At 43.7% G+C, this 18,554-nt stretch overlaps 1 protein-coding gene across 1 annotated transcript; it reads right to left on the reverse strand.

Moving 5' to 3' along the window:
• On the reverse strand, positions 4,029 to 17,279 carry TMEM64 (transmembrane protein 64). Its single transcript, XM_021386429.1, is given in 5 exon segments — positions 4,029 to 6,602; positions 9,672 to 9,827; positions 15,473 to 16,341; positions 16,344 to 16,628; positions 16,631 to 17,279. Coding segments are annotated over 5 exon segments (2,130 nt in total). The 5' UTR covers positions 17,256 to 17,279; the 3' UTR covers positions 4,029 to 6,407.

Consider the following 18,554-nt stretch of genomic DNA (forward strand, 5'->3'; position numbering starts at 1 on the left):
AACGTCAACTATGTGGCTATCTTTCCTTTACTGCTTATCAGAGTGGGTATAGTGCAGAAAAGCAGAAAATCTGTACTAACATACCTGTCACTCATAAAGGGAAATTCTTGCTTTGCTTCAGGGTTAATATTCAGTAATCTTTATGAGTCTGCATTTTCTGCATTTCAGTGCAATTTCAGACCTTCTTAAGATTAACTTGTTAATACATTCTTCTGTAACTCCCTCTCCTTTTTCTGCTTGGGGTTTAACAAGCGAAAAGTGTTTTTTAAAAAATACATTTAATCTATTCTCAGAGGAATGACTCATTGAAAAGGGGCGAATAACCTTGTCTAATTATAGCTGCCAGGATTTTACCTCCCAGTAAGCATACTAATACTCTTTCACTAATTGCAACTTTTCCCCTCCTCCTTTAAGTTTTCAATTCCAGTTCTCAAATTGCTTCTTTACAGAAAGATTTTGAAAGCTCATTACCACAAGACTGGTTTCCCCAGTGTGAACGCTGGGGGCTTTGGGGAGTTCAGCTCTCTTCCTCCAGACTGTGCCATTTTCCCACCTCAAAGCTTGTTTGAAAGAAACAGTTCCACTACCATAACTACCTTCTCTAGGGATACACCATTTGCAAGGAGAGGCATCTTTCATTAGGCTGACGGATGTAGCTGGAAAAAAGACAGATTCCTCAGCCTGAAGAATCCAGCCACACAAAAAAGACTTGTATACGTACCTGAGCCTTCTGTTGGTTTGGCAGCAAACTCATTGGTAACCGTACAGCATCTGGCACACCACTGCAGTGAGGTGTGGGGGTGTCTCTCTCAGTAGGCAGACAATAAATCCAATGAAACACAGCTCAGCTCACTATCCCAAAACACCAAATAACTGCAGTCTTACCAAAACCAGGAGAAGACAAACACATCATGTTACAACTGCACAAAACGCAGCAGTTCCCCTGGTAAAGTGGGAGGTGGTTGAGTCACTGTCCCTGGAGGTGTTCAAGAAACGTTTAGATTTAGCGTTGAGAGACATGGTTTAGTGGGGTTATTGGTGGTAGGTGGATGGTTGGACTGGAGGATCTTGTAGGTCTTTTCCAACCTAGCTAATTCTATGATTCTGTGATTCTACGATTCTACTTTCTGTGATGTTGGAGCTGCATGTGCATGCGTATCGTTCCCATGGTCCTCAAACCCTAAAACTCAGCACAACGATCCAATACAATTCCCAGCATAAGCTGCAAGTGTAAGTACCCTTATGGCTACCACAGAACTACAACCCAGCAAACTCCGCAGTGGCAGAGCACACTTCAATTTACATCTGCAGGAGAATATATAGGATATTCATTTCCTGACAGAACAGAATGGAGTTTATGATTCTTGCAGAAAGTGGGTTGGTGATAGGTTGTGTGTTTTGTGGTTCGTTTTTTTTTAAGAGCAAACTCTGGCTTTTCCCTGCATTTCTGGCTGGATAAAAAGGAAGCAGCATGCTCACAGCCTTCCCTCCACCAGCTCCACAAAGTTGAGCAATGCAAAAAGGAAGCCAGGCAAATCACCTACCATAGACTTCTGCTGTCTAAGATATCAAAAAGGCAGCAACAAATGTTTCTCTGCCCTTCAGACAAGAGCTATCCATTGCTGCTGGCTTGGGTTTTGCTAGCTGAGGTGCTAAGACAGACGCTGGTGTCAGAGGGATGCAGTCAGCAGCTGTCCAGAAGCCAACATGCTGAGGCCATCGAGCTGCTTTGGAGATGCTGTTTCCAGTAGCTGTGAAAGACATCGGAAAGTCATGCTATGTCAAGGATCAAAAACAATCCTTGCTATCTTCATATCACTGCCATTTCAGCATTATTTGCTTCCAGTTGTTAAAAAAAAAAAAAAGACAAATATCCAACAAAAATCCCACTGCCTGGGCTTCTCATCTGGTGCTGAAGCAAACTGCTACTCCCTCACAGAAATCAGAATCAAAAAGAATTCATTAGTCTGCTCCCTCACCACCTACCGTTTCTCACATTTAATGGAGAACACTTGCAATCAAATTTGTAAGGCAGGGAGCAAAAAAACTTGCAGTTTTTGTTCACAGGCCTCCCCTTCCTTCCTCCCACCCACGCCCTTGAAGGGAGCAGCTACAGCTGACTGGGAACAGAGACCCAGCAGGCAGAGCGATGCAGTGCGCTGTACATGGGTTCTCACTTGGGCCAGGTGCCCTTGCATTGACATCACTTAGTACATCCAAGTACATACCTCAGCTGATCTTGGGCTGTTACTGGGACAAACTGCTCTAATTAGAGATATATAACTGGGATGTCAAAGCAAAATACAAACTGGTATTGCCATTCTGGCCGGAAGATGCAAGCTTTACAGCCTCTTCACTCATTTACCTGGAGTTGCCCAAGCTGACCTGTGCTACATCTAGGCAAAATTCTCCAGTATCCCAAAAATGACACCCAATATTCTTGTCCCAGATTCAGGACAGTTCAAATCCTTTTTCTGCTCTTGCTATTAACTCTTCTTTTATAAAGCAGAAAAAAATAATAAACAAAAATACCTGTCTCAGAAATCTAACTTCTCTGACAATATATCTAAATAATTAGAAGGAAAAAGATGGCTCACTCACCACAGCTGATCTGCCTTGATCATTTTCCAAATTAATCAAGAGTGCAGACAACCAATTACATGTTAGTCATATGGCCAGGAAGAAGGACTTAGCTTACAGTAACGAATGCAACACTTGATTAAAATCTAGTTTTAAATTTAGCAATAGATTAACCTAATGAAGGAGGAAAGGGACAGAAGGGCCAGAACAGTTGTACTCAAGTTACTTCTACTCATCACTAGGAAATTAACATAAATTAAATTGCTACAGCAGAATAGTATGCGAGTGCTAATGTCCATGAAGAGAGGTTGTACGCTGGACCCATCTCACACTGTTGGGCAGACCAGTAACCCTGTGGGATGCAAGAGGACAGGGACAGCTGCCTTCCGCTGCACCTACGTGCTATCCATCAGGGGTGGGATGTGCATCAGCTTCCACTCTGCACTCCATTTCCTGTTTCCTCCAGTTCAAAGCATCTTAATGTCTGGACGCGACTGGTACCAATCTTGAATTTACTATGAGACAGCCTGGCACAGAGCTACTGCAGCTGTTTGCTCCTGTCATTAAGAATGACCTCAGAGCAAGCGAGTGTCTCATCTTCAGCATCGCATCCTAGGTTATTTTCAAGGCTGCTAACTATTCCAAAAACCTTGGTCAGTCAAAATCCAAACCTCACACAGAATGCTGAAAATGAACACAAAGCGATGTGTGGCACTACCACACACTGTGGAAGAGCAGTTTTACCACTCCTCAGACTTGACCTCTCAATGCTGGCTGCAGTTACACATAGAACAACACAAAGACAGCATGTAAAGTCCTGGGGCAAAAAAATCTTTTCCTTGCAGACAGCTAGTGTAAAGTCAGATCGGGGTAATATTGTTACACAGCTGCACTTCCCACAGTAAGGAAGAAGTAAGAGTGGTGCCACATGGCCAAGATTCCCTCATTTACATGACCAGCAATTTAGGTGTGTTTTATGCACAAAAAGCAGTAATATCATCACCACTGCAGCTACAAAAACATGCATGAATGTGATTTGTCACATAATATTTAAACTGTTCATATTGTTTTTAATTGTAGGAAGACTACCTTAAAAAAACTGAAATCATCACTTTTACATTTAAACGTATCAATCTTTTGGCTAATTGGCACATTTCTCACAGGCACATGTATGCTCTTATTCTTCCATTGAAAAAAGGCAGCGACAGACCTCCAAACAGACCTCCAGCCTCCAAAGCATTCAACAGAATCAAGCAAGTATTTTCCATTTTACAGAAGATTTCCCTTTCCCTTGTCAGTAACTCACAATTTGCAAAATCCATTCTGAAATCCTAACTTTTTACTTCTTCAAGGTAGACAAGTATCTCTGTGTGCATGTACAAAGACGACACCTCATTGCATTTTCTTTCCAACTACGTCTTCGTAGCAACCTAAACATTTAATACGTATTTCTTTAAAGAAATTTGAGTGAATTTATTGTATAAAATTATGGTTGGCATGGTACAGAAAAGTTCCTTTTAATGCACATTTCCCATTAACTTGTACACAAATTTTACAAGTATCAAGCAAAATGCAAAAGGTTTAAGAACTATTTCCATACTACAAAAGTGTTCATATAGTGAAGTTACTCTGGTTACAAAGAGTCATGGAAATAAAAGCACTTCAAAACACATATTTGGGAAATGTTCTTCAATAATCAACACAACCTTTAGTTAGTTTAAAAAAAAAAAAAAACAACAAAAAGAGATAACCTCTTGAAAACACTATTGTTGATTTAGCAAGATGGAGCAAAGTTCAGATCATTTATTCAAGGATCATTCTGTTTCAAGAAATAGAACACATTTTATATGTTTAGTTAAGGAAGGACTCAATCATACCGCGATGACAAATAACGCCATCAAAAAGTTATCTGGCTCTCTTGTTTTCACACAGGAGCTGTCAGAGGCAGAGATGTGTAAATGAACACTTCCAGGTAGATACAGATTGTCTTTAAAAAAACAAACAAATGAAATAATGAAGAAAAAAGAAGAGACAATCTGAACTTTGTTATTTAACAAGTTTGGTTCCTTAGGTCGCAAGACCCATGAACAGCCGTCCGCAAAGGATAAGCATTTGAAGAGCAAAACTGAATTTCACTACCAAGGATTGCTTAGCTGTCAAGTTACTGTACATCCTCGCAGTAAGACTGCCAAAGGCTATCAAATCTGCTTCCCAACTATCTTGAAGACTTGCTGCTCTCCTGCTATTCGCCACAAGGCAAGAACACTTGGACCCTACAAACAGCCTTACAAAAAGGAGGCACAGGTGTGTTGTGTTAGAAAATAACACAGTCTTGAAGACTGAAAGCATCCTATAAATGTTACACAAAATAAATACAAAATAAGCAATACATATCATTGTTTTTGTATCAGAAGACTTGTGGGTGTTTGAGCAATTGGACACTGGCATGTATATCTATGGGAAACACACATACATCATGTCACCTTCAGGTGTTGTTGCTTTCCTTTTACCCACACAAACATACATACATTCACACACACACACATACAAAATACTACCAGGTTATCTAGTCTGTTCAAATGCAGTGAAAAAACAGTCCATAGCACATGTAAAAGAAGCGTTATCCAATACAGTGTTGTCTTGCAAAAATGGAGTCAGAATTCCTGAGCCTCAGAGACATTACTAGATTATTTATTTTTCCAAAGAAAACCTCTAGTTTTCATTTCTTCACTCTGATGAAATTTATAATAGATTGCATCTTTAAAAAAATGTAAAACTTGTAGAAAAAAAAACATATCAACTGATTTTTAAAGCTTTTTAAAGGGAGGGAGGGATTCACTTATAAAATAAAGGCCACCTTCATGTAAGATTAGTCTGCTAGTATCTCATTCTGTGTTTGAGGGAGAGATTTAGCTCCCTGTTCTGGAAGCCTTATTATATGCAGGCATGTGAGCTGAAAAACACCATTCCAATCAAACTATTTATAAATAGGATTAACATGGAACAGCCCTTTGTTACAATCACCAAGGTGGTAAAACCAATGCAACAGTTAGTTAATTCTTGAAGTTTCCTTCAAATAGAAGTTCCTCACTGCAATCTATTATAACATCTGCACTTTCCCTTTTACTTTGCATATTACACAGTGTAACTTAAAATGTTATTTAAGAGCACTTCAGTCCCACGATGTAGGATTTAAGCTTGTGTGACTACATACGCATGGCTCCGCAACATTTTCAATGACTTACAAAAATACATTCAACCAAAACTTTAGATAGGGTTCTCTCCCCACCCTCAACCCCTGAAACCAAAAATGAAGGAAAAGCCAAATGGTCCCACCGTTACCAAAATAATACACTCCAAGGTCTGGAAGCAAAAGCACATTCAAGAATACTGTACATTGAACTGCGTACTTTCTCATTCATCTTTATCAGTAATAAAGTTCTACTGCATATAATTATTCAGCCTTATAAATAACGCTAAGCAGAAAAATATTTACCTCTGTGCTACTTTTCTCAGTTTATAGAAGCATTTTTCTGTTTATAGGAGCAAAGAAAAAAAAAACTAAAGTGCAGACTACAGGCCATGATAGGCATAATAAATGACCAAAGGTGCAGCCAAACTTGCATTTACATCTCCAGTTACTTCACCGTGTTACTTGTCTTGCTAGAAGTCACCCCGTGTGCAATTCAAGAGCTGGTCGGTTGGTTTGTGCCATAGTACAACCTGTAACCATTTGAAGTATTTTTTTAAAAGCTAGCTGAATCGTCCATAGACATCTCTAGGCAATAGCTTAGGTTCACAAAACCTTATTTTATTAATACTTGGAATCACACAATATTGACACCTCCCCCAGAGAACGCTACTGTCCTTTTGTTGCAGTATGTTGTCGAACCGCTGATGCTCGGTTGGCAGTCTTTAACAAGAGATGTCTTCATCTCCATCTCACACGCTACAATAGCTGCATTCAGTTCCACTTGAGCTCGGTGAACAACATAAAACATAAGTCCTATGCTTATAACAATCTGCAAATAAAACAAAGGAGTGATGTAGGCTGTATCAACTGCAAGCATGAATACAAAGCAACTGTTTTTAACGAAACAGAAAGCCGTCAATCTGAAGACTCATGGCAGCATCTACTGACTTAATGCTTCAAAGGCAAAATACTGAAAAGGGAAACGAACTAACCAACAAGTCAACATACACTGCTACCAGCATACCAAAACTAAGACACTATATAGAACCTTAGTATTAATTTGAATTTAAAATATAGTTAGTTTCTTTCCATTGTCATTCACATACTTGTTAGAAAGTAATCGCCTTGCCCTACCTCTTGGCAAAAATAACTTCACTCAGAAGTGGAATGATGGCACTAGAAACCACGAGAGCTGTTTCCACATACCAAGTGAATAATAGGTTAAAATTTTAATGGTTATTAGTAATTTGACAAACAGCAGAGGCAGAATGATGCAGAAAAAAGGGAATAAAACCTCTTGTCTTTCCCCCACTAACAGGGAAGATAGCAGAAAGCAGCAGTGTTGTGCTTCTCAGAGGTCAGGACAAAATAGGGCAGAACCACGGTTTCTGAGCAACTTACAGTAGCCTGTACTTGGTTTCCGGAGGATGGCTCTGGGGATGTTGGTTTTGCGTTGTTATTTTCTTAAGGAGGAAATTCTATCTAAAAGTAGGGTTTTAGTTTATGGTTTTTTGCTCTGAATTTTATTACTAAGAATTTTTACAGTTTCACCACTGAAGTTAACAAGAATAAACTGGAACATATTTGGCTTAGAAGTTACTTGTTCAAGGACATTAGCATGAACTACATTCCCCAGAAGCAGCCTTTGGTTTCAATCAAACACTGAATACCGTTTTCAGCACAGATCCTCCTTAAAAAAAATAAAATCTTCAAAGAAAACAGAGCTGTCTCATAATGACGGTCCCTTTAAAAGAAGTAAATTATTCTGCCTTTTCAAAAAATGTTTTAGGAAACCAACCGCAATCAGCAACAAGTATGGTCACAGTATAATTGAGGCTGGAAGGCACATGGGAGGTCTCAAGCCCAACCTGCTGCTCAAAATGGGGTTAGCTGCCAAAACAGACCGGGCTGCTCAGGACTTCTTGGAAACATCCAAGAATGGAGACCTCACCACTGCCTGTGACAAAAGCTATTTTCTCACTTATTCACTAAAGGACTCAAAAGGCTGCCGATATAGGAGTCAAATATACACTTGCAGACACCATGTTCTGAGCATACAGGAAAAACCATATTCTAAAAGCCTACCCAAATATTTAAACTTGACAGGCTTGAGAAATATTACTACCAGTAGGCTCAGGTTTCCTAGACAAATCATTTAAAAATATATACACGTTGGCAACTATGAAGTATGATTAATTTTTACAGCTGTTTACTAAATCAAAGTCCCATCAAAGCCACACAGCCAGGCAAAGCACCAGGCAGATGCCTGGGAGAAACAGGGAGAACGTAAGCAATTTCTCCACTAATGGACTTAGTCAGCTTTTATGAACTGTTGTCAAGGTGGCAAGCACATCTATTTGGACATTCAGCCCTTTCAGCTGGTGCTTACCTGACCAACATTTACACTACAGTGTCATTTTAAGAAACCTTAATGGGGAGGAAAAAAAAAAAAAGAGGAAGAAAAAGGAAAGCCCACTAAAAGCTACTAACCCCGCTGTTCTCTTGAATCGCCTGTAATTGGGCAGAACAAAGCCCAGCTCTTTGCTTTAGATCTCACACTGCTACTTTTCTGTGCTGTCTCTGAATTTCACAAATCTCTCGATTTCCAGCTGAAAAAACCTGCAGAACTGTTCAGCTCTGTGGCTTTCTACACCATCGCTGCTTACATACAGTTGCTAGCTAGGGAGCATCATGGTTTAGTGGGCAATACTGGTGGTAGGTTGACAGCTGGACTACATCATCCTCGAGGTCTTTTTGAACCTTAATGATTCTATGATTCTAGCACATAAAATTTCACAACTAAAATACAAGTTGATCGAGTAAACACTGATTTTCAACCAGATCTATTGAGGTTTCTTAGTTCACAGTCACAAAGACATTTTAATATCAAGCCTTTTACATTAAACCTTTTAATTACATGACCTGTTTAAGAATGTGCAAGTTACAGGATGGTGATGGGTTAAAATGAATTAGTTTTGTATCTCAGTGTTGATAAACATCAGCTTTATGATCGTAAACACTGAGGAAGATAAATTACCGCAGAACTAACTGGAAGTCTAAGCACCCAAAGCACACTGCTTTACAGCTGAGAGCCCACTGACTTCAGTGTAAGGATGCTTTGACAAGTCTAAAATTCAGCAACAGATTACTACAGAGGGTAACCAGAACAAAACCTGACAGGACAAAACTGCGGCAGAAAAGGGAAGCACTGAGTAAGTTCTGTTTTGTATCACATGGGGTATGAAAGAATTAAATAGTTGTAATAGAAGAAAACAAAACCAAAGCAGAACAGTACACTGGAAACTCTTTTGTCTGGGTTATCAAGCAGTCATCACACACAAACCTGTGAAAAATCAGTATGATTGGCTTTACACAATCTACTGAAGATACCAATGTATAAATCAAACACTTCTAAAGCCCCTGCTACTCAGCCATGCTAGCTTAGCTCTCGGACTGCAAGAGGTTGGCTGCCTCAGACTAGGGAGTCATTATGTCTCCAGGTGACAGCTCTTAACACTTGAATAAGCATCCCCCCAAACCTTTTACAGCTCACCTCTTTTAGACTGGAAGTGATACAATCCACAAGAAGAACCTGCAATGCTCAATCTTTGCACACCTCATACACACTTCCGGGAGCATACAATCTCCAAAGTAAAGATTCAGTGACTTGAAGAGACAATGCTACAGGAATGAAGCTTCCCCACTATCTACAGAAGCAAAATTCTAACTCAAATCTCACTGGTACAGCAGATGACCAAAAAACTGAAGGGACAAAAAAAAATACGCTGAAACAGAAGACTGTTCCAAGGAGTCACTGCTTACCAAAACAATTATGAAGAGCGTCACAATAGTGACATTACTGATACCAAAGCTTATGAAAACCCTTGTTTTAACATACCTGTAAACTGAATATAAAATAGCCACTAACACTTTGTTCCGCGATCACGTCCTCCATGGTGCGCAAGGTAGTTCCCAAGTACGAGTTCAGCAGCTGAGTAGGAAGCAGCCCAACTGAAGAAGCCATCAGGTAGTTGGGCAGCGATAGATCCGTAACCTAAGTTAAAAACAAATGTGTAAGAAGCCATGTCCCATAACAATACAACTCATGTGCACAGCCAACTACACTGCCTCTCTCAGAAACATCAATGTCAGAAAATAAAAAGAACTTGTTTCTTCACTTAAACTTTTCACTGTCAGTGAATCTACAGCGATACAATAGGACAGTACATGGCTAGTTCTCATATTGTCTTTTAAAATGTATTAATTTTACCTCATCTTACATTTTACAGCATCTCTGCGCATGTCTTTAAGGATGTAATTACACTGTTCATTTAAAATATTTACTTCTTCATAGCGAACAGAGACCTACAATTCATGAGAATTTGAAGAAAGTACTCTATCAAAAGTGAAAGTTCAAAACAAAAACTGATACAAATATGGCCTGTTTCCTTCGGGTTTTAAACATATAGAAACAAAAGGTAACCGTTCAAAATTTTGCTGTACTAAATATGACCTAGGTAAACAGAATGGCAGCGTAGCAGGCCAGGCAGATACAATTTGCCTCTGCAGTGGAAGTTATACAGCTCATTAAGATACATATCAATTAAGTAGAGAGATATAATGGCTGCTCAGAAAGTAATGTCTCCTATTTGTTGGCCCACAACAGGAGAGGCGGATACTGGCGGTATGGCAGTATGGGCTGAACCTTCCCACCAATATTCCATTACATTTTGTTGCCGCGTGACAGATGGCAGCAGAGGGGCAGTCTGACAGAACGGCATCTAACGTGAAAGTGCGTACGGAGCAAAGGTGTGTCGCTGAACTCCATGCAGAAAAAATGGCACCCACTGACATTTAATGCTTACTAAATGTTACAGAGATCAGACAGTGGACGTGAGCACAGTGAGGCAGTGGGTGGTGTGTTTCAGCAGTAGTGACAGTGATGTGAAAGACAAGCCACGTTCCAGACAGTCACGCACTGCTGTCACACCACAAAATGAAGAGCATCTCCACCAGCACAGCCGTGCAAATTGGCAGATTACAACAAAGGAACTGTGTACGGAGCTGAGTATGAACATCAAAGCATTGGAAATGATGGTAGCAATCTTGGAATATCGCAAAGTTTGCACCAGGTGGGTCCCGTGAATCCTTACACAAGAACAGAAAGAACACCATAAGCAAGTTTGTCAAGATCTATTGAACCAATACGAGGCTGAAGGCGATACTTTTGTGGATCATATCATTACTGGTAATGAGACGTGGTGATACCACTCTGAGCCTGAGTCAAATTGACAGTCCACAGAGTGGTGCCACATGAATTCCCCATCTAAGAAAAAGTTCAAGATGCAGCTCTCAGTGGGTGAAGGGATGAGCACTGTCTTTCGGTACTGGAAAAGGGTGATCCTTCTGGACTTCCTGGAACATGGAAAAGCCATCAAATCTGATAAGTGCCTCATGACACTGCTTAAGCTGAAGGCTCAAACTTCCCGAGTCAGGCCAGAGAAGAAAACAACCTTTCTTGTGTAGCACAATAATGCAGGCCTCGTACCAGTTTGAAGACCACAGAGCACTCTGCCCATCTCAGCTGGACTGTCCTACCATGCTCACCATATAGTCCAGATTTGGCACCTTCTGACTTCCATCTGTTTGGGCTGATGAAAGCTGAACTCAGGGGCAACCTTTTCCAAGCAATGATACTGTCATAGCAGCTGTGAAACAGTGGGTCACCTCTGCTGGCGCAGATTTTTATGAGTGTGGCATGTAGACTCTTGCTCATCGCTGGCAAAAATGCATAGCTAACAGTGGTGTTGAAAAATAGTGATCTGTAGCTGAGAATTTCCTCTATCAGACAGTGCTATTGTGCTCCTGTAGCTGTTGTAGTTTCCATGAAAATAAGAAGGATGCATTACTTTCAGAGGAACCTCTGCAGATAGGCATCATGAAGATTCTCTGCCAAAGGTATTTGGTATCAAACTTGATTAGTGAACAAAACAATACACACAACTACAGCTTTTCTTCATCTTTCCTGGAAAAAAAAGATGAAGAATACTTCAAGATATTTCTCCTCTCTTTTCCAAGAAATTTCTTTTCTCGGTCAGTATATGGACAGTTTACATTGTACAGTTTACATAGCTAAATCGGTACAGCAGCCATTGAGAGGTTTTAGATTCAAGATCCAAGAGTTCAGAAGACATTTATGCAAGAAAATGAAATCAGAAGGAAACAATGGGTTAAAAATAAAATGACTGTGAAAAAGGTCTGATGCGTTTTCTAGACAATTCAGTTGATCACATAATAATGAAACAGTTCTAATTAAGAACAGCTCCTAACACTGGGAGACTACAAGGAGATTACTGACCTTGAAAGTTCTGTACAAAGTTGAAGACAAAAGAATAGCAGCAAAGTTACTCACTTCATCATACTATTCTTAAAATAAACTTTGGTTACTGTAAGAGTCACACTGTCAGATTCTTGCAGCTCTAAGCATTATCAGTGGAAAGTTTTTGGGAGAAGGAAGGGCAATGGAAGAGGAAAATGCAATGAAGCATAAAGATCAAGAGTAATTCACTGGAATAAGATCCAATAAGATGATTCCAATCTTCACACTGCAAATTACAGCTCCCATGGACTTAAATACACAGCAGTAACACAAATAATAGATTTCCCACTCTATGCAAGTTTAATGTAGGTTTCTAATGAAAAAGCACTACAGAGTTGTGTCAGAACTTCATATTTGACTGATGCTTTCAGAAGACTTGTCAACTCTTTAACTCCCAGTGCACCACATGATGTTATGATGTGGAATACTGATAACAAAAATCATAAAACCATGACAGACTTAAAAAAGAAATTATAGTAATCTGGGTCATGTAATAAGGATGCACAACTGAAACTTCCCTTATTGCCAAGGGAATGAAGGAACTGCTATTAAAACTCTCTGAAACGCTAGCACTGAGACAGGATCTCCTAAGTAGGACACTGTCATTAAACCTAATGGAACTGGGAAACTTCCAAAAACCGTTTTAGCACTCCTAGGCACCTCTTTCATTTCTGAATAAATATTAAGGACACTCTAGCAGCAAAGGCACGTTTGCAACTCAGGATCTGTCCTAAAGCAACTGGGCGTTTTGGGCCACAAAAGAGACTGTGAAGGAGGGGCTGTCAATGGACATGCTGGATGTTGTCTTGTGTGTTCCACTAAGATGAAAGCTAACGAAAGGAAAGGAAGATTTTGTTTGTGGGTTTTTGATCTACATTGGTATCCCTTCCCCCAAATGGGGCAGGAAACAGATAGTGTCCATAGCTAAGGAACCTGACAAATTTTCAGTAAAACTTACAGCTTACCTTACCTTTCCTCCTACAAAACATTACCTGCCTGCCTGCGGTCTGCACTGCCAAACTGACAGACATTAACAGGACTACATTTCTAAGCAGACCTCATGTCAGAAAAAATATCAGTGAAATCCCAAAATAAGCATGGATACAACTGTGTTACAGGCCACAGCAATATACTAAAATAAACTAAGAACTAACCACTGTGGTAACAGGATTGTTAGCCAGAAACTCTCCCACTGAGCCTTGGACAGTCTTTGTCTGATAAAACTTTGGTGCATTCTTTGCAGCTGACCCCTTTGGTTCATTTCTGTCAAAAAAAAAAAAACACACTCTCTGCCAGGATGCTGTTTGGGAGTCACAAGCCTTCGGTGGCTGCAGCGAGCTTCTCCCTGAATTTATCAATCCACATGTTTCAGATCAGGTAGGCTTATAAATTGAGAGCAAAGGACAATTCCAATGTTTTTTTACGTTCTCACAAAATTAAAAAAAGTGCAGAATAAAAATAATTGAATAATAGCTACCAACTTCCCAATACGGAAAATAAGCAGCCTGCACAGGGCTGCAAAGCACATAACACTTCTTGAAATCTTACTTCACTGAGAAGTATTCCAGAAATATTTCATTTCTGAAACCAGAGACATACATTTAAGCACTAAAATTTCTAGTCCACTTATATCTTCCACACAATAGCCCTCTCAGAAATGAAAAAGTAAGTTATGAATTCTGATCTAGGCTACACCAGGCACTGCAGATAATCAGATTGCACAAACCTAGCACAAGAGACCGATTAGCTGGATGAGGTGATAACCTGCACACTGTGCCTCCTTACAGATCTACCTTCAAAACACTCAGAGCTGCAAAAGGGAGAGGGCTGAACACTTCAGTTGGAGCTATCAGCACTGCCCTGGCCATGCTGGCGGCATGCTAGAGGAGCAACAAATACATGAAACCCACTTAAAAACATACAAACATGCTTTCATCTTACAAGTTTCTAGGTCTTCCAGAAAGGCATGTGAATACATTACTCCACTGCTCCCAGTACTCTGTGCTTTCACCAACAGCTGCAGAATGGCCTTAAGAAGCAAGGTGTTGGTGACTGGCTGGTGAGAAACTAACAAATTCCCATTTCATAAAAAGAAATTTTCTTCTTAAATGCAGTTTGGAAATACGTGAGCCTGTAAATAGTCAAATGCCAGAATGCTCTCTTCCTTCCTTCTCTACATTTCCTTGCAGTTCCCAAAACGCATATCATGGAACAAGTGCTTGGAGAAACCCATCCATTCTCTCTCACCTCAAGGCTACCCCTTGTCCCTAGACCTCAGTTGTCACTTCCCACATTCCCTTTCATTTTCTCTTCAGTTTACTTATAAATATGCACAAAGAAAACAAGCTAAACCAGACTGCTGGAAAATTAAAGATGTTTAGATTTTCTCAAAACTTCAGTTTACTGTTTTTTACTATTAAGAATAATCCTTTTCAAAATCATTGCTTAAGTTGTAAACACGGGAAACGGACGGATGGTTAGGATCCCCCAAATCTCCTTGCATTTTAAATTTAAATCTTCAAGTAAGTCAGATTTAAAAAACATCAGCACAGCTAAGTCTGCACTGATTGAACTCTGAATTCCAGACTTAGCTGAAACTTCACTCGCTGTGAGAAGCAGTTTTGAATTCCTAGATTTGATGCAACCTCCTTATTTTTTGGTAATGTCGTAGCTCATGTTACATGTTCTCAATTAACAATTGAGCACGGTGTTTTATTTGACTATGCTGTAAAGTAATAAAGCACCCCAGCATCAGCATGAGCTCAAAAAAAGTGTACTGCATGTCCTTTCTTACTTTCTTATGATAAAAAAACAGTAATATTATATCTCTAAAATATTAAGTTACGTAGGTATATTTGTCTAGAAGTAGGAAAGAAAAGCGGGTGCTTACCAGGCTCGAGCTGAGCTCACTTTTGGCGGTACAGCTCTGAATCTGCACCTGTCTGCTCTGCCCAAAACACGCTGCACCCTTTCACGTATGAAGACTCTGTCCACTGCCTTCTTTCCAATACAAACATTAATACTAACCAGTGTAGGGAGCAGCTTAGGCAAGGCTGCCTGAAAATACAACTCATCTTCCCACTCTGATCGCTTCAAAAACACAGGCACTCTAAAACCACTAAGTTCTTCTGCGGATTTCACTACAGCGCATCCTGACACATCTAACAGTCCTGAAAGCCCGAGAGCAGACTAATGCCGCTGAACAAAGCACCTCAGAACCTGCCTCCACAGGGACAGGCGGCTACCAGAAGCGAGCAGGGGGTTGCTTCCCTACCGCCAGAAGAAACCCAGGGCCACGGCTCCCCGCAGCCGGGACTCACCGCGAAGACGGCGTTCTGCAGCCCGAAGGGGATGGGCGTGAGGCGCGCCAGGGCCACCACCTTGAGCCCGCTGCCGCCCTCCACCACGCGGACGACGGCACTGAGCGTCGTGCTGCCCTGGATCCTGCCGAGCGCCCAGCGGGCCAGCAGCCGCCGGCAGGCCACGTGGGCCACGAAGGTGCCGACGAGGACGCCCAGCACCATCAGCCCCATGCCCAGCACGAAGCCGTAGAGGTAGCCGGCGGCCACGTTGAGCAGGATGTAGCCCCAGCCGCAGGGGAAGGACACGACGATGAAGCCCACGGTGAAGAGCAGCACGCCGGCCAGGCTGTCCAGGCTCTCGGCCCACAGGAGCAGGTCGCGCAGGTACTGGCGCACCAGGGCCAGCGAGGCGAAGCACAGGGCCGCCAGGACGCACACGCTGAGGCAGCTCTTGCACCAGCAGGTGCCCAGCAGGCAGCACGAGCAGCGCCAGCCGCGGGCCTCGGCCAGCCCGGGCCCGCCGCCGCCCGCCTCGGGCAGCGGGCACAGCAGCAGCTCGGCCGGCGGCAGCCCGCCCTGCTCCGCGTAGGGCCCCAGCAGCAGCCCGCCGGCCCCCGCCGCCTCCGCCGGGACGAAGCCGCCGGGGTCGCCGCCGCCTCCCGCCGCCGTGCCGGCTGCCCGGGACAGCCAGCGGCCCAGCTCCTGCCGGGCGCCCTGCCTCACGGCCCGGGAGAGCAACTGCAGCGCCGCGGCCCCCGCGCCCCACATCCCCCCGAGCCGTTCGGCCCCGTCGCTCCCCGCCTCCCCTCGCAGCCTGCGGGCAGGGGCGGCCGCTCCCTCATCGCCCCGCCATGGCCCGCTCCGGGCGGCGGAGCCCGGCCGAGCGCCGGGCGGGGGCGGGGAAGCGGCGGCGGGAGGGCGGGAAGGAGGGGGCTCTGCGGGCGGAGGGCCTCCCCCTCGGCTGCGGCGTTAGGCGGCGGCGCCGCGCTGCCCGGCCCGGCACTCGCAACGGCGGCCCTGGCGGAGCGCGGGTCCCGGCGGGCGGCAGCGGCAGCAAGCGCGGCAGCGGGGCTCCATCTCCCGGCGCGCGGGGGCTCCCGCTCTGCTCCGGGCAGCGTCTGGCGGAGCGGCGGTGCCGATGTGGCAGCGCGGGCGCCGCTCGCAGCGGATGGGGAGGAGGCTGCGCTCTATCGGCGGCAGCTCACTGCTCCGGTCCGGGGCTCGGTGCAGCCCCGCGGCCCGCCCCCGACCCGCCCCGCGCCTCGGCGGGCGGGGTGCGCCTCAGCGTGGGCCGGGGCTGTGCCTCCGCGGGGCGTCGCGCGTCCGCGCGGTGACGCTGTGTTGGACAGCAGAGCGGTGCCCGTCCGCGCCGTTTCGCTGCCCGCTTCTCAGCGCCTCTCGTCCGTGGGAGACCCTTAGCCGAGCGGCGAGTGAGCGACGGTGCTTGAAAGCGAGTGTCTGCTTGTCCCCGGTGTGGGGGCTGAAGCAGCTCTAGCTGGCCGGTCACCCCCAGACCCCAGTGGCTTGCTGCCACCTCGTCTTCCTGTGCTTGGATGCTGTTCCACAAACACCCCGTTTTTTGCATCTTCACAAATGAGAGAAACCCCGGCCAGCCAGCACTTGAGCCTGGGGCTGAATGGTGACAGCGGAGCCCCAACCTGGGACTGCTGACCTGCAGCAGGCCTGGGGCAGGGACAGGCTGCACAGGTGGCAGCCCCAGGCCCGGGCACTCAGGGGTTGTGCCCAGCCACCACACGCTGCTTGCTGAAAGCAGGGCAGCCTGGCTCGCCTGGGCATTCATCCTGCACCTCTGGGCTCAGGCACGCTTTTGGATGATTTGTGCTTGAATTTTGAGCCGTTGCTAGAAAGAATGGAAAGGCCTGAATAACGAGCAAGGGCATATTTCAGAGGGTGTTTTCTTAGAAGCCTCACTTCTCACAGGTCTCGGTTGCCCTGGCATAACTGATGATAGCAGCAGCACGGTGTGGAAAGGGTTCTGTTTTCTTCACAGCATTTAAAAGTACAATATGCTCCGGTGGAGTTTTATTCTTCTGCTGGGAAATTTGCAAGCATATATACAATGAGAATGTGTGGGAGTTGTAAAGGTTAAAGGATGATTAAATAAAAAAAACACCCAAATCTCAAAATGAAGAACGTATCTTGAAGAATGTACCACAGATGCGTTCACTTGCAAACTATGCCACTAGAAATGCTATAGCCTGCACAATCCCATAAATCTGCCTAAGGAAGTAACAGCTGAGTGAAACCATCCTGGCTTCAAGGAGGCTGCAGATAAATACCTACAACATAATCAGTGTTGGTTTTTGTTTGTTTGTTTCTGTTATCTGTGTCTGAAAGGAATCATTTGATTTTGTGTGAGCTCTTTACTCGCAATGCAAACACAGGACATCCATAATAATAATGGCAAGAAAGCCCAGCATCCCTGCTTGTACAGGATGATGGGCATGCTTACACATTCAGCAGGGCATTTCAGCAAATGATGGCCAGATGATAAGGTACATAGAACAACAAGAGGACAAAAAATTCATTTCTGCTTTTATACTAAGAACACATATGTCTGAGAGGTGGGTTCAGCTTGTGTACTATTCTATTCAGTATGGCTGCTTCCATGGACAATGACAAAGCCTGAGTGGAGAGGTCAGTCAGAGTTGTATGCTTTATGCTTCCCCTGCTTTTCTCTGTGTAAAGAGCATAACCCTGTGCTCAGAACTGGAGTGGATCCCTTGCTGCCACTCCTACAGGTTACAGAGTTCTGTATTTGTAACTGTGGAAAGCAGATCTGAAAGGCTCCACAAAAGGGTATGAGGAACACAATGGTCTATCAAAATGGCAGTGCTGACATTAGACTCCAACCTACAAAATTATTTTATCTAGTTCATTAGTGGAGATTCTTCTACTGTTCCTAGAAGGATGAAGGATGGGATTCATTTGTCTCATCCATCACCTGCTCCCCCCCAAAAAGGCTAATTTTGTCATTTTACAGATCCTTGGAGCAACAGTTCAGGAAGCAAGGACAGCACACAGTCAGATTTTGAGTGACATGGAGCACAGTCATGAAGCAGGAGCTGCAGCATCATGG

Source organism: Numida meleagris, chromosome 2 (genome assembly GCF_002078875.1).
Source record: "Numida meleagris isolate 19003 breed g44 Domestic line chromosome 2, NumMel1.0, whole genome shotgun sequence".
NCBI classification, from domain to species: domain Eukaryota; kingdom Metazoa; phylum Chordata; class Aves; order Galliformes; family Numididae; genus Numida; species Numida meleagris.